This window comes from Tiliqua scincoides, chromosome 2, assembly GCF_035046505.1.
Source record: "Tiliqua scincoides isolate rTilSci1 chromosome 2, rTilSci1.hap2, whole genome shotgun sequence".
Classification (NCBI taxonomy): domain Eukaryota; kingdom Metazoa; phylum Chordata; class Lepidosauria; order Squamata; family Scincidae; genus Tiliqua; species Tiliqua scincoides.
In genome coordinates, this window is record NC_089822.1 from 225,366,327 (window position 1) to 225,379,219 (window position 12,893).

At 43.0% G+C, this 12,893-nt stretch overlaps 1 protein-coding gene across 1 annotated transcript in view; it reads left to right on the forward strand.

Moving 5' to 3' along the window:
• LOC136640035 (netrin-4-like) overlaps nt 1–9,533 on the forward strand; it is a 65,774-nt gene extending 56,241 nt beyond the window's left edge. The window contains exons 8-10 of the mRNA XM_066614839.1: nt 1,167–1,235; nt 2,156–2,326; nt 6,914–9,533. Coding sequence (XP_066470936.1) covers nt 1,167–1,235; nt 2,156–2,326; nt 6,914–7,050 — 377 coding nt within the window. The 3' untranslated portion in view covers nt 7,051–9,533. The remainder of the gene's footprint in view (nt 1–1,166; nt 1,236–2,155; nt 2,327–6,913) is intronic.
• Nucleotides 9,534–12,893: the final 3,360 nt, after the last annotated feature.

Consider the following 12,893-nt stretch of genomic DNA (forward strand, 5'->3'; position numbering starts at 1 on the left):
ACAAAGTAAGTTCCAAGTGCTTAGGGCAGTGATTTTCAACCTTTTTCATCTCACAGCACACTGACAAGGCAGTAAAATTTTCAAGGCACACCTTTAGTTTTTTGACAGTTGACAAGGCACACTGCACTGACAGCCGGTGCTTGCATCCCCCAATAGCCCTACTAACAAATGATCCTCCCTCAAACTTCCGCAGCACACCTACAGACCATCTGTGGCACACCAGTGTGCCACGGCACAGTGGTTGAAAATGGCTGGCTTAGGAACTTGACTCCATAGTGAGCATGTAGCTGATTTTAACAGAAGTTCTAGTCCTCATGATTATGTTTATAACAGACAATGGCTTGATCAAGTCCACGTAGTGTGTTTGTGGTTTAAACAACATAATCTGGTCAATATTTTGCTAATTGTTCAACACACTACTTCAGGTGCTGGGGGGGGGGGTGGTCTGACTGTGTGAGAGAAGGCAAAACCTTTAACATTAGTAAATGTACAATATCTTGTCCTGCTAACCTGAAAGGTCCAACATACAAGTATGTAACTCAGTCCTATTGATGTTTTCTCAGAAGTAAGCTCCATTGGTGTTTATTCCCTAGTCAATGCAAATGAGATTGTAGCCATGATTTGCCAGTACTGATCCAGAAGAAAGGAATTAGGGCCCAATCCTATCTAATGCCAGTGCTGCACCAATGCAGCCCCAAAGAAAGGGAATAAACATTCCCTTATCTGGAGGGGGCCTCTGTGATTGCCCCCCTATCACAGGATGCAGTGCATACTCCATTGGCACAGCTGCATCAGTGATGGAAAGCTGGATAGGATTTGGCCCTTAATCACAATGTCCTGAAGTACTCTATGCCTTGAAGTACACTTATCTCAAAAGTGCTGCTCTCCAAGTACTGACACTGATTGTGAGCATCATTGTGTAATAGATTCTGCAGAGTGCCTACTACTCAGAAAAGCTGGCTAGATATGAGGGCTGTTCCTGTATTGAAAGAATCAGATTTACAACTAAACAATTTCAGTTTCCTTATTCTGATAACCAAGCCATAGCCAGCTCTCTGGAAGAAACTATAAGCATACATGGAAATGACTTGATTATTTTTTCCTTCCTTCTTTTTCCTAATGTGACCCCCTTCCTTCAATACACTGGCCTGTGATTCTCTGGCTAGAAAAATGCGTGTGCAAAGAGAGAATCCTTGGAAGCATCACCTATTTCTGCCAGATGAAATATGCTTATGGTAAGAGACTTACATACCTTCTCTTAGTTCAATGAGGGATGCAGTTGAAGCACCAAAATCTCTTTCCTGTTGCCCTCCATCTTTCAAAAATCCAAATTCTCTATGAAGGAGTGCTGAATTCTGCCTCAATTCCACTCATAAATCAAAGGGACACAACATTTGATACCAGGGTTGGTCCATCCATGAGGCCAACTGAAATGATTGCCTTGGGCACCAGATTGGTGGGTGGCACTCACCTTTGTCCACCCACTTGCCTCTACTACATCTCCTTCTCTTCCTGGATTGGAAGCGTGGTGCAAGGAGAAGCAGTGGAGGAGGACAAAGAGGAAGAGGAAATTGCCCTAAGAGTCCTACTGCTAATGTGTACATGTATTCATACACACTCACACATCTGCTAGTTCTATATGAATTTGTCTATTTTTAAAGTACCCCAATCATCTTATTTTGTGACAGCAAATTACACAAGTTAATCATGTGTTATGTGAACAAGTACTTTTCACTGCCAATTACGTTGAGTGACCTAGTGTTATGGGAGAAGGAGAAAAAGTTCTCTGTCCACTTTCTCTCTAGCATGCATAATTTTATAAACCTGTCATACTCCCCTTTAGTCATTGTTTCTCTGAACTGAAGGACTCAAAGTGTATTAGTCTTTTCGTGTAGGGAAGGTGCTCTAACCCCCTGCTCATTTTGGCTGTTCTCTTCTGCTGCTTTCCCAGCCCTAGATCATGAGGGCTAGAAACTTGCCAATTTTTAGAATTAAGAAGTACTCAGAAGTCCAAGTTCTGTGCCAAACAAAGTCTTCCTAATGAGGTGTTTCGTGTCACTAAAAGCAGTCCCTTCAGGTTCTGCCCATTAGCATGGCAGAATAAATTGCCCTTTGGGCAAAATTAATAGTGTTTGTGTTAATGCTTGCTTGGCAGTAATAAAAGCAAAGATCCTCTCAGCTCATGACAAAGGAACCCATGCAGAAGTAATTGTGAAGGTGAAGAAAGTTCTGAAATCAGGCAAAGTGAAAATCACCCGGAGTAACAGGAGCATCTATCCAGAGTCTTGGACCAACAGGGGATGCACATGTCCTATCCTGAACCCCGGTAAACATTTTTCATTCATGGCATCAATTCTGCATGGGGGGGGGGGAGGAGGAGTGTACATTCATGGACTTCTTAAGAGAGCAGCCTGGTAAGCACGTCTTGGTATTTCGTTAACTACTACTACTACTACTACTGCTACTACTACTACTGACTTTACCACCTTTTCTAAAGGTGGCTTTTTCTAAATATCAAGTCCTTCCCAAGGACCTAGGGTATCTAGAGGTTTTGCATAATATATATTTAGTTCCAAGTAAAGTTGCTTTTTTCAGCTCATATGTGGTTATTTCCTATACACCTATGGTCTGCAAGTGTTTTTCCAGGTCTGGGTATTGGGGTTGTTGTTATTGTGAGGATTGGGGCTGGTGCCCTTTAGAGGAGGCTCCATAGTCTCCCAGATGCTTCATACCTCTTTTCCTGGGGAGGGGGAATGAATGCTTAGTTCCATCTCCTCCCTGGGCTTGCTCTTCTTGGCTGGCTCATGCCTTTGGAAGCCCTGCTTTCAGTAGCCCCCATCAGCATCAACGTTGTCACTTTTGAAGAAAGTCATGTATTCTGTGTGTGTACAGTTGGGGGGGGGGGATTTCCCATGAGACAAGATGGCGATTAGCTGCACTGGGCCACCTGGAACATTTTGGGTTGAGCCACAGAGATTTGATTCAAGTGTTCCCAGCCCAGGTCTGACACTGTGTCCATTACACCACCATGATTCTGAGCCACTATCATGTGGAGCAGAGCAGCGGCACGTGAGAGACTAAAATACAGTTTAATCCACACACACACACCCTCCCCAAACCTCCCAGTACTTTAATTCGGCTCTGGCAGTGCACCCCTTAACTTTCTCCCTGATGTCTGCAGAGTATTGCGTCCTGTCCCGTTGTTTTTAGCAAAGGGGAAGGGTGTCTTTGGGAAAGGACAAGGAATAATCCACATTTCCCTGCTAGTCCAGTCTGGCACTGAGGTCAACAGGGCTTTCTGCTGTGCACAGCAATCTGGCTCCCTGCCAACTGTCTCTGGGCATTGTATTGCATGTTCTTCCCTGGCTGGTGACAGGAAGTCCTTATCTAATCTCATGGCCTTAGCATTTAATCGTAAAAATTTATGGGGTGGTGCAAGAGAATTGCACCAGGGATGTTTTTTTAAAAGGCTTGTCTGCTTTACTAATGAAAAAGAAGATAACTTTAATAGTAAGTTAGGCCAAGTCCTTTGCACTGGCCTTCAGGTGTTGCAAAAGTGCCATAAAGCACTTCTGTGCCACCGGGAGAGTCAGCAGGCCAGCTCACAGCAGTGCACCAGCCTCCAGAGGCTGAATCCGGTCTTTACAGCAACAGCCTAAGGTACGTTCGTACAGGGGCAGGCTGCTGGCACAAGGGTCTGGGGAGGGCAGAGCGAGGGTGTTTCAGGGGTGCTCCAGGACAGGGGGAGGGCAGGGTGCAGGCGGGTGGGTGAGAGGACTGACCCAGGAGGGGGCAGGACCAGGATCCAGCAGGCCAGATCCTAACCCCACTCCCAAGCAGCCCGGCCATAGATTGGGTTGCTTGGATCTGCGCTACCAATTTAGGTGGTGCAGCTCTGAGTAGCAGCATAGGGGCAGCTGCCACACAATTTGGGGTGAGGGGAAATGAATTCCCTTTACTCTGAGTTGTGCTGCAACCCGGCCCAACCCTGCTCTGGATGCAGTGCAGGCCAGCCAGTCTGCCTGCTCCAGGGCAGCTTAGGATTGGGCTGCAAGCTACGTGGAACTGTACCAATGATACAGATTCTCTGTTCTGCTTCTTTTGGTACCCAGGATGTGTTGAAAGATACAGCATCAGGATATTCCTACATTTAGTTATGAATAAGAGCCATTTAGTTATTTGATTTTTCTCTGTAAACCGCTTTGTGAACATTTTGTTGAAAAGCGGTATATAAATACTGTTATTATTATTATTATTATTATTATTATTATTATTATTATTATTATAATATTCAACTGGCCAAACATTCATTACCAGCAAGGGCCACTGATCATATAACATATTCAAGACTGCCCTCATCAGTCCATCATAGTAGCTGCAGTGCAAAATAAATAAATAAAAGACCACTTACCCTCCAGAGTAGCAATTTTCAACCACTGTGCCATGGCACATTGGTTGCTGTGAATGGCCTGCAGGTGTGCCATGGGAGTTTGGGGGAGGGTCCTTTTTTAGTAGGGCCACTGGGGGATGTGAGCCCATCAGCAGTGCAGTGTGCCTTGTCAATTATAAAAAAAACTGATTGTGTGCCTTGAGAATTTTGGCAACATGCCACAAGATGGAAAAGGTTGAAAATCGCTACTCCAGTCCAGAGGCTCTCATATTATTTGGAGTCTACTCGATCCTAAGAAAAAGATGTAAACATTTTGTTTTCCGAAATCTGTTAATTATAAAGAAAGTACTCTCTTTTTAATTACTAAATAATTTTTTTTAAATAATTGTGCTTCAATCAGCCACACATATGAATTATTTTAAGTGCTGTGCTTGATACTATTTGCAACTAACATTGTACTGTACTCAGATGAAGAAGACAGAAACAGTACATGAGAGCACCTGGCACTTGCTTCCCTGTTTCCTTGACACAAGACCCCCTAAGCCTGAGGCATCTTGTGGGTTTATCTAGAGGGAAGACATGGGGAGAAAGGCATATTAATTCTTCCAGGGACCAGATGAGCTAAGGGCCCTCTGCTGGGTTACAGCACTGCCCAACCCAGCCACTATGCCCAGGCTGTGTTGTGGGGGGCATCTGTTCCCCTTAACAGAAACCCCCATCCAACTGATACTCAGGCGAATGGATCAAATGCAGAATGGACAAAGCTGGCTACCCTTTGGCATCTTTGCAGAAAGCTTTGGAGTGACTGAGCAGACTGTAAAGAGGAGTGTTTCTGTAACAGCATCCTCTCTCAGAGCAAGGATTTGATCCTGTATGTTTAAAACTCTTCACAGCATAGTAATTGTGTTTTGTTTGCCAGTAAGTACTGCCAGTAAGTACTGCAGGGTATTCTGTTCCTGGAACAGTCCTGTTTAAGGTACCTCTCCACATTAAGGATAATGTCTCTAATCTGACCGGGACACAGTGGCTGCATTTCCTAGATCTGTCTGAGCTGTTGTAAAAGATCCCTATTGTGAATGTGGAAAAAAAAAAAAAGTACATTGTTATAGCAGGAAAAATACTGGGTTGGCATTTGTTATATTTAGCAGCCATCTTGGCTAAGCTGCAGGGCACACACAGATTAAGCTGGTCCCTTTAGGCAGTTCACCAGCCAATTGGAACACTAAAGTGTTATAATAATTGTGTTTATTTTGTTCCTACCCCCAAAAAGTGGCCTTTGGATTTAGGTCCGTTTTGGAGGCAGTGTCCTCTTGTCCTGTTTCAGATGTTTAGTGCTGGAGACTGAACCAAAAGGATAACTATCTAATGGATATTATGAACTATAGATGTTCATAATGTTGTTGTTGTTGTTATTGTTATTAACAACAGTATTTATATACCGCTTTTCAACTAAAGTTCACAAAGCGGTTTACAGAGAAAAATCAAATAAGTAATGGCTCCCTGTCCCAAAAGGGCTCACAATCTAAAAAGATGCACAATATATATATAGCAGTCCTGTGTCCCTTTGAATATTAAAATGTTAGTCTTCAGTTGTAAACCAAATATACTTACGCAACAGATTTAAATATACACAATTTCAGACACGGCAGATACTGAGGTGGTGCTCTGGTGTTTAATCCTGTCATTTGCAAAACAAGTATTATGCTATCTTTGAATGGGACTGATGTTCTGGAAAAGGAGAGAACCTTTTTAAAATGAAGCGATCTGCCACGCACAGTGTTGGTCACACCTTGTTGCCAGCTTGTCAACAGTTTTGCAGCTGTGCCTTGAAAAGCAACTGCAGACATTAACAGATGATAATGGCATGCTCTCCTATCTGTTAACAGATACTAGCAGAGAAGCATTTCACAACATGGAAATAAGCATTAGGGGCATGTGTATGTTCGCATACATATACTGAAAGTAGGGGGCAATCAAAACTCTCTGTTAGCCGTGCTTCCAGTGCTCATGTGCCTTCTGGCCATAGTCCTGCCTGTAGCTCATTTGGCATTTGCATAAAAGTGCCTTTGACATGCTCAGCAGATTGGACATGCGTAGGACTCCACCATACAATAAAAAATCCTCATAGTTTTTTCACATAAAAATCCATTCTTGCTTTTCCCGAGCTTTCTTTGTTTCAGTGGGCTAGCTGGATGGTAAGGAAAGGAACCTTGCCTGGAGATGCTAGGATTGAACTTCGAACCGTCTGTTTACAAAGCAAGAACTCTGCCACTAAGCTATGACCTCCTCACCTTAATATCTCCTATGGATCCCAAGCTACCTTCTACTTGCCTCTGCTTTATGGTGTTCTTGCACTACTGAAATACTTTGAAGGCATATCTTGTACTGCATTTTATGATATAATATCCTTTGCAGGTTGTCATGATTGTATGCCTGATATAGCAAATCTTTCATTGGGGTTCCAGTGGGGCGATTGGTATTTAGCATTGTGTCTAATACTTTTGTCATCCTCTTTCAAACCAGGTGTGGACTACCTGATAGCAGGACAAGAAGACACCCGGACCAACAAACTCCTTGTGAACATGAACAGCCTGGTGAAGCCTTGGAAAGCCCATTGGGGGAAACTTGTAGCAGACATGCTTAGAACTGGATGCAAATAGTACCTTCTTTCAAAGTGAAAGCCATGAACTGTACACATCATAATATTGCAGTGAACGGCCTAGTTAGTTCTCATAAATCCATACATTCCGAGCAATGGGGGACTTAAAGCAGACTCACCTTTCCCTCTTCCATTGTGTGTTTTAGGCAGGAATCCTGTGCCAAGACACAGGATTCTTTCATGAATCAAAGGACAACACCACCACTCAGATTCGAACAGAAACACACAAAAAAACTGTCAATACTCAACTAGTTTTGTACCAAGTCGCAGTTTCTAGCTTGTGCTTCCTCAGTTATCCACAGCTTTGGCCCTCGGTGGCCAAAGTCACAATTTCAAGTTACTCAATATGACATTTGGAAGTGATGCTTCCAAAAATCAGCCTGGTATTAACATGTATACACACAGCTGCTTCACTAGAGAAATCCTTTCTGTGATCATTTTCTTGAATGAAGTCACATCTTTGTTGAGTTTGGGAGCTCCAAAATACCCATCAGTTGGCCTGTCTCCTGACTCTTGCTGAATTTGACAACCTTTTCTTGTCAATTTCAAATTAAGCTCACTAAGCAACCTACTATATAAAGTCTTGGAGTTCTTAGACTGTGTATGTGCTCAATTGGTGTTCATACTAGAATTCTGATGAGAAAGTTACATTGTCTTCATAATCTGTATTTTGCATGAGAAATAGTCCAGACAGGCAGAGCCTGTGAGAGGATATAAGAAGTTGAGACGGTCCACAAGACAACTCTCCAAGGATTCTGCAAGGTGGGGGGGCATAACTGGCGTCTGATCCTGCAGGCAGGAGTCTCAATGGACTTTCCTTTGCTCCTCTGCAGAGCTTCTGGGGAAAAGAACTGACTGGAAACCCAGATGTTGTGTAGAGTGTTGGTTGGCCAGTTTCATGACCATAGGGGCTCATGGGTAGGACTCAGTTCTCTCCAAGTGTGTACTAGCTCAATGATACTTCTGGCTTCCATGTGGAGTCCACGTGCTCTCCTCAAAGACCTCCTCTACTTTTGCTCTCCCATCAGCATCCATCACACCACTGCCCAAGGATTGCTGCTACAAATTGCTTTGGGGCCACTGACATTTTCCTTGTAAGAGAAGAATGCCCACAATTCTATGTTCACCCCACAGTTCTAGGTTCAAGTAGAAATAAGCACGGGAAATGGGCTTGCTGTGAGGTCTGGGGATTCTCCAAGGCACTGCAGAGATGTTGCAATGTGGCTGTTAGGGTGCATCAAACTGGTTTTAGGGAAATATTGGCTACATGTGGGGACAATCACATAGTTTCTCTGACCTACGCTTTCTGAGGCAATATAAGAGTCTGTTGACTTCCAAAATTGGAAAATTTGTTCTGTTAACTTGTTGCTGCTTTCAGTCGCTTGCACATTGCTTTGAACAGGACTTAGAGCAGGGGTGTCAAACATAAGGCCCGGGGGGCCAGAAGAGGCCCACGGAAGCTTTTAATTTAGCCCTCATGACTTCCCCTTTGCTCCTCTGCAGAGCTTCTGGGGAAAAGAACTGACTGGAAACCCAGATATTATGTAGAGTGTTGGTTGGCCACAGTTTCATGATCTCTCAGCTGCTGAGCAGTGCCAAGGCATTACTGCTGAAAGGGCAGTCCACATGAAAATTGGGCTCTGCCATATCTTGAAGTATGATCAAGATTTGCATATTTTCTGCCATTTGCAGCTGATGAATTTCTAAGTGAGAAAAAAGTTCTCATTTTTGGTTGTGACCTGTTTAATGACATCACTTTCTGCCTGATGACATCACCTCTGGTCTGCAGCAGGCCTCATGAATGCTATTTGGCCTGCTGTTTGAAATGACACTTCCTAAATAAAATATGCTGTCACAGAGGGCCTTTAGTACATGTTTGGCTGGGGCCTTGAACAGGGAGAATTGGGCCAAGAAGTCTGAAGCAAAGACCTTAAAGAAACACTAATCCTGCAAGCCAAGCAGGCATTCAACACTTCGGTCAGTAGAACACAGCTTCCAGGCTCATACACAAACCCATACTAGAGAAGTCTTAAAATGGAGGGAGTGTTTTGAGGTTACAAACCTGTTCTGTCTTCTTTAATGTTATGTAGACAGGTGCTGTTGTCAGCAGAGTACAGCTCAGTGTTGCAGTTTCCATTGCCTTTCATGCACAGACCCACATAATGGCCATCATGAGATTCAACTTTCCCAAAGCAAGTAGCCTATCAGAACTGCATGAAGAAGGCATGCATCACTGTCAGGCTTTGGGTGCATACACTAAGGTGGCCTCATGGCAATTTCTTCCCCTTTGTCTCAAGGCTGGCTTCCCTCTGCTTTTACAACACATTTAGCAATACACAAGTCCACACATTCAACACAGTAGCCTTCCTCCCCTTGTCTTTCTTCAGGAGGTCTTTCCAGTTCTCTTTGGTATGTGTATTTATTTAATTAAATGAACATTTATTTCAACCTTTACTACTACAACAAAAATTAGAATCCATTGTTCTCGCCAATAAGTACTGCACACATAATTTCTGCTGAGAAGACTGAGAAACTATTTTCCTGCAGCCCAATCTTGCAGAAAAGTTGGTACGTCTTTATGAATGACAGCAAATTCACAATGGCTTGATTGGTGAAGTAGTGGACATCTAAGAAGTCATACCCAGTAGATGGCATCCAGAAAGTTACCCAAAATTGGTAAGGAAAGGAGAAGAGCGGCAAGAGCTCTGCCCAAGATGTAGAAGAAATATTGACCCAACTGAGTATGGAAGACTTTCATTCTAATCTAAGGCATCCGTTACAGACACACATTTCTATTGTTTGTGATAGAAATGCATACAGTATGCATTATTTGCACATTTGGCACAGAGATAGTGAAGCTTTCTCTGGTGGCCATGTGGTCAGTTGCAAAATAAGTGAATCATCAGCCCAGTTAAAACATGCAAGGGAAAGCTTTATTCTAGGCTAGGAGGACAAGGTGCCTGATGTCTAACTCCCAGTTAACAGACCAAGGCCTTTTACATAGGAACCAATATGCACTTCAGCTAAATGTACGAGTAGAAATTTCTTCCAACTGCTCACCATTTTCATTAAAATGCTCAAGTCAAATTGCATACATTGTTTCTTGTAAACTCTGCACGTACTGTATATTATATTGTCTGAACGTGACGTGACTTCCACAGACTGTACTTTGTTCTGACCAGAAGCAGCAGTGAGTCAGGTAAAATGCAGGGTTGACCAAATACTGCTGAACTAAAGTCATTTATTCACACAAAGAATGCTCTACATGCTTTTCATACATGTACTTTTGTGGAGAACAAACAAGCACATGGGCAACTGGTGCTAACATTTGCTCATAAGTTGCCGCTGATTTATATGCAGGGACAAGAGATTGGCTACTCAGGCAGAAGAAAAGGAAGCAAGAAGTAAAGACTTGTGTTCCATGGGGACAGAAATGGGGACTTTCTGGAACACAGGTCCAGTTTCACATTAGAAAATTCATGGACACCACTCCACATTTTTGTACTCCTGCTTCTTTTTTAAAGCAAGATATAACATTTCAAGTGCTTTTTAAGTAGAAGAATGCTAATTCTGATCATAGCACAGAACAGGAAACATGCACCACAACAGGGCAGAAATTTAATCATCCTCTCAATCCATCCAACTATGTACCATTGATCTTTACTATTTGCTGGAAATAGTTCTGCAAGGCAGATACAGTATCCCACGTTTAAAGAACTTAAAAGGGGGTGTTAATATTTTTTTTTTTAAAAAAAACAGGACTAGTTGTGGCATCCTTAGACCAGGGGTTGGTAGCCTTCTTCTGCATAGCGGCTAGAGATTGCGTCCATCAACAGAAAGAACGCATGCACGAACCTCCCAATTGGGCAATAGTGCTAAGAAAAATAGATGGACAAGGCACAGAGAGATGCATGCCCAGACAGAAAATGATGTTCAGAGGAAGCTTCTGCCCTTGGGCTGCTTACACTGTAAGCCCTACAGATAGAATTACAAACCTGAATTCTTTTTTAGGACCACCACTGGCCAGGTGGATATATCTTTTTGGGTCTATGGGCCTGATCACTTCAGGCGGTGGGCTGGATGCAGCCCATGGGCCATAGGTCATCTATCCTTACATTACAGGAATATCTCACGGTGGGTTAACCCTATCGCACTCCTGTAATGTTTAAAGGCCAGTAAGAGTGCCATTGAATTAACCCATAGTGTCCGGACGGCCAAGATAAAATGTTGCACCAAGTGTATCATTGTCTAGTTTGAAGCTTATTTCAAAATATTCAATTAATTGGATCCATGTGGCAATAACTCTTTACCACCTGGGCCACTTTCCCACCAAGTCACCCCACAAAAAGCTGCTACAGTCAGTTACATGTCTTAATCCTCAAACTAAGGCAACACGACTGCTTAAAAATAGGGATGGATTAAAAACAGCAAATGAATATACTAGGAAGGCAGCCTGCCCTTAAAGATGAAAATGCGTGACAACAAACTAGTCCTAAATAGCCAGCAAGCTGAGTTTCCCTTTCAGGACAAGAAGGTTCAAGTAAACCCCTTTCTTAACAAATGCACTTGTGTTTCATCTGATTGCTTGAGTCTCCATCCACAGGCCAGCTGCTGCGGCGCCAACGTTTTATCACTTCAGCATTCTTTGGCATCAGCTTTGTTGACTGCTCTGTACACAAACTGAGAGGCCTTTTCACACTCTTTTCTGTTACAGTAGAATGTGCTCTCAAGCTGCCTGCTGTCCATCCTCAGGAGTGAACTGCAAATGGGCAGCTGGTACGTCTATTCCAGTTTGTTAACAAAAAGTAAATTGAAGAGATCAGAGAGCAGTTAAGCTTCAAATAGGCAGATATTAGATGTATTTACATCATATGTTATAAGCCAATATATGCATAAGAGACAATAGCCAGCTGAAAAGGCAACTAAAATATGAGAAGCAGTTAAAGCTTAATTATAAAAAGAAATGTATCTTATAAGCTGGACCACTGAATGCCAAGTATTGGAGACATTCGATTTTGATTGGATTTATTTCAGAGTGTGCATTAGATCTGTATCTAACTGATTGGCTTGGAATAATACCCCAGTCAGACAGAAACGAAACTTATGTAAACACAGTTAAGGCATAAAATCACCCAAAAGTCAAAGTGAACATGAAACAGTTTTTGATTGCAGTATACTTCCCAGGAGCAGTAGCTCTTTAAAATGGTGAACAAGCAAGAATTCACAATGCCCCCAATGCTGATGTGAGCTTGGGTACTTAGGTTGTATGGAATATGACACATGAGGAAAAGATAGGATGAGCCCATGTTTGATTTCCATCAGACAACAGATTGGGTCTCCACTCAGACAGCCTCCAACCCTGGCTTAATGCTGAGTTTTGATTTCGAGCAAGGATAGAAAGGAGACAAAATAGGACATTGCTGCAATTATAAAATCAACTGCGCTTCAGCATAATCCAGGGATTATGACATCTGCAGCAGAATGTTAGTGTTCAATTAAAATAGAGGAAAAATTCCCAGAAGCCAATGAAAAATGCCATATGGGAGAATACTGCACTGGCAATGCTTCTAGTACAGTGTTGTATCCCGTTGTATCACTCTGCATGGTCCACCTACTGGAAGTACCACCGGAAGTAACCAGCAGTGATGTCATCACCAGTTATTTCTGGATTGGGAGGCCAGATGCAATGTAACACACAACTGTAAGAGGCTCAGAGCGGATGGGAAGGCTTTTCTGAGGATGAAAAAAGTAAGTGCTAGAGCTCTGCCTGCCAAGCTGAGCTCTACTGCTGCTTATTGCGTTGTGTTGCTGGTCTTGCTGCCAAGTGGCAGGTGTCTGAGAGTC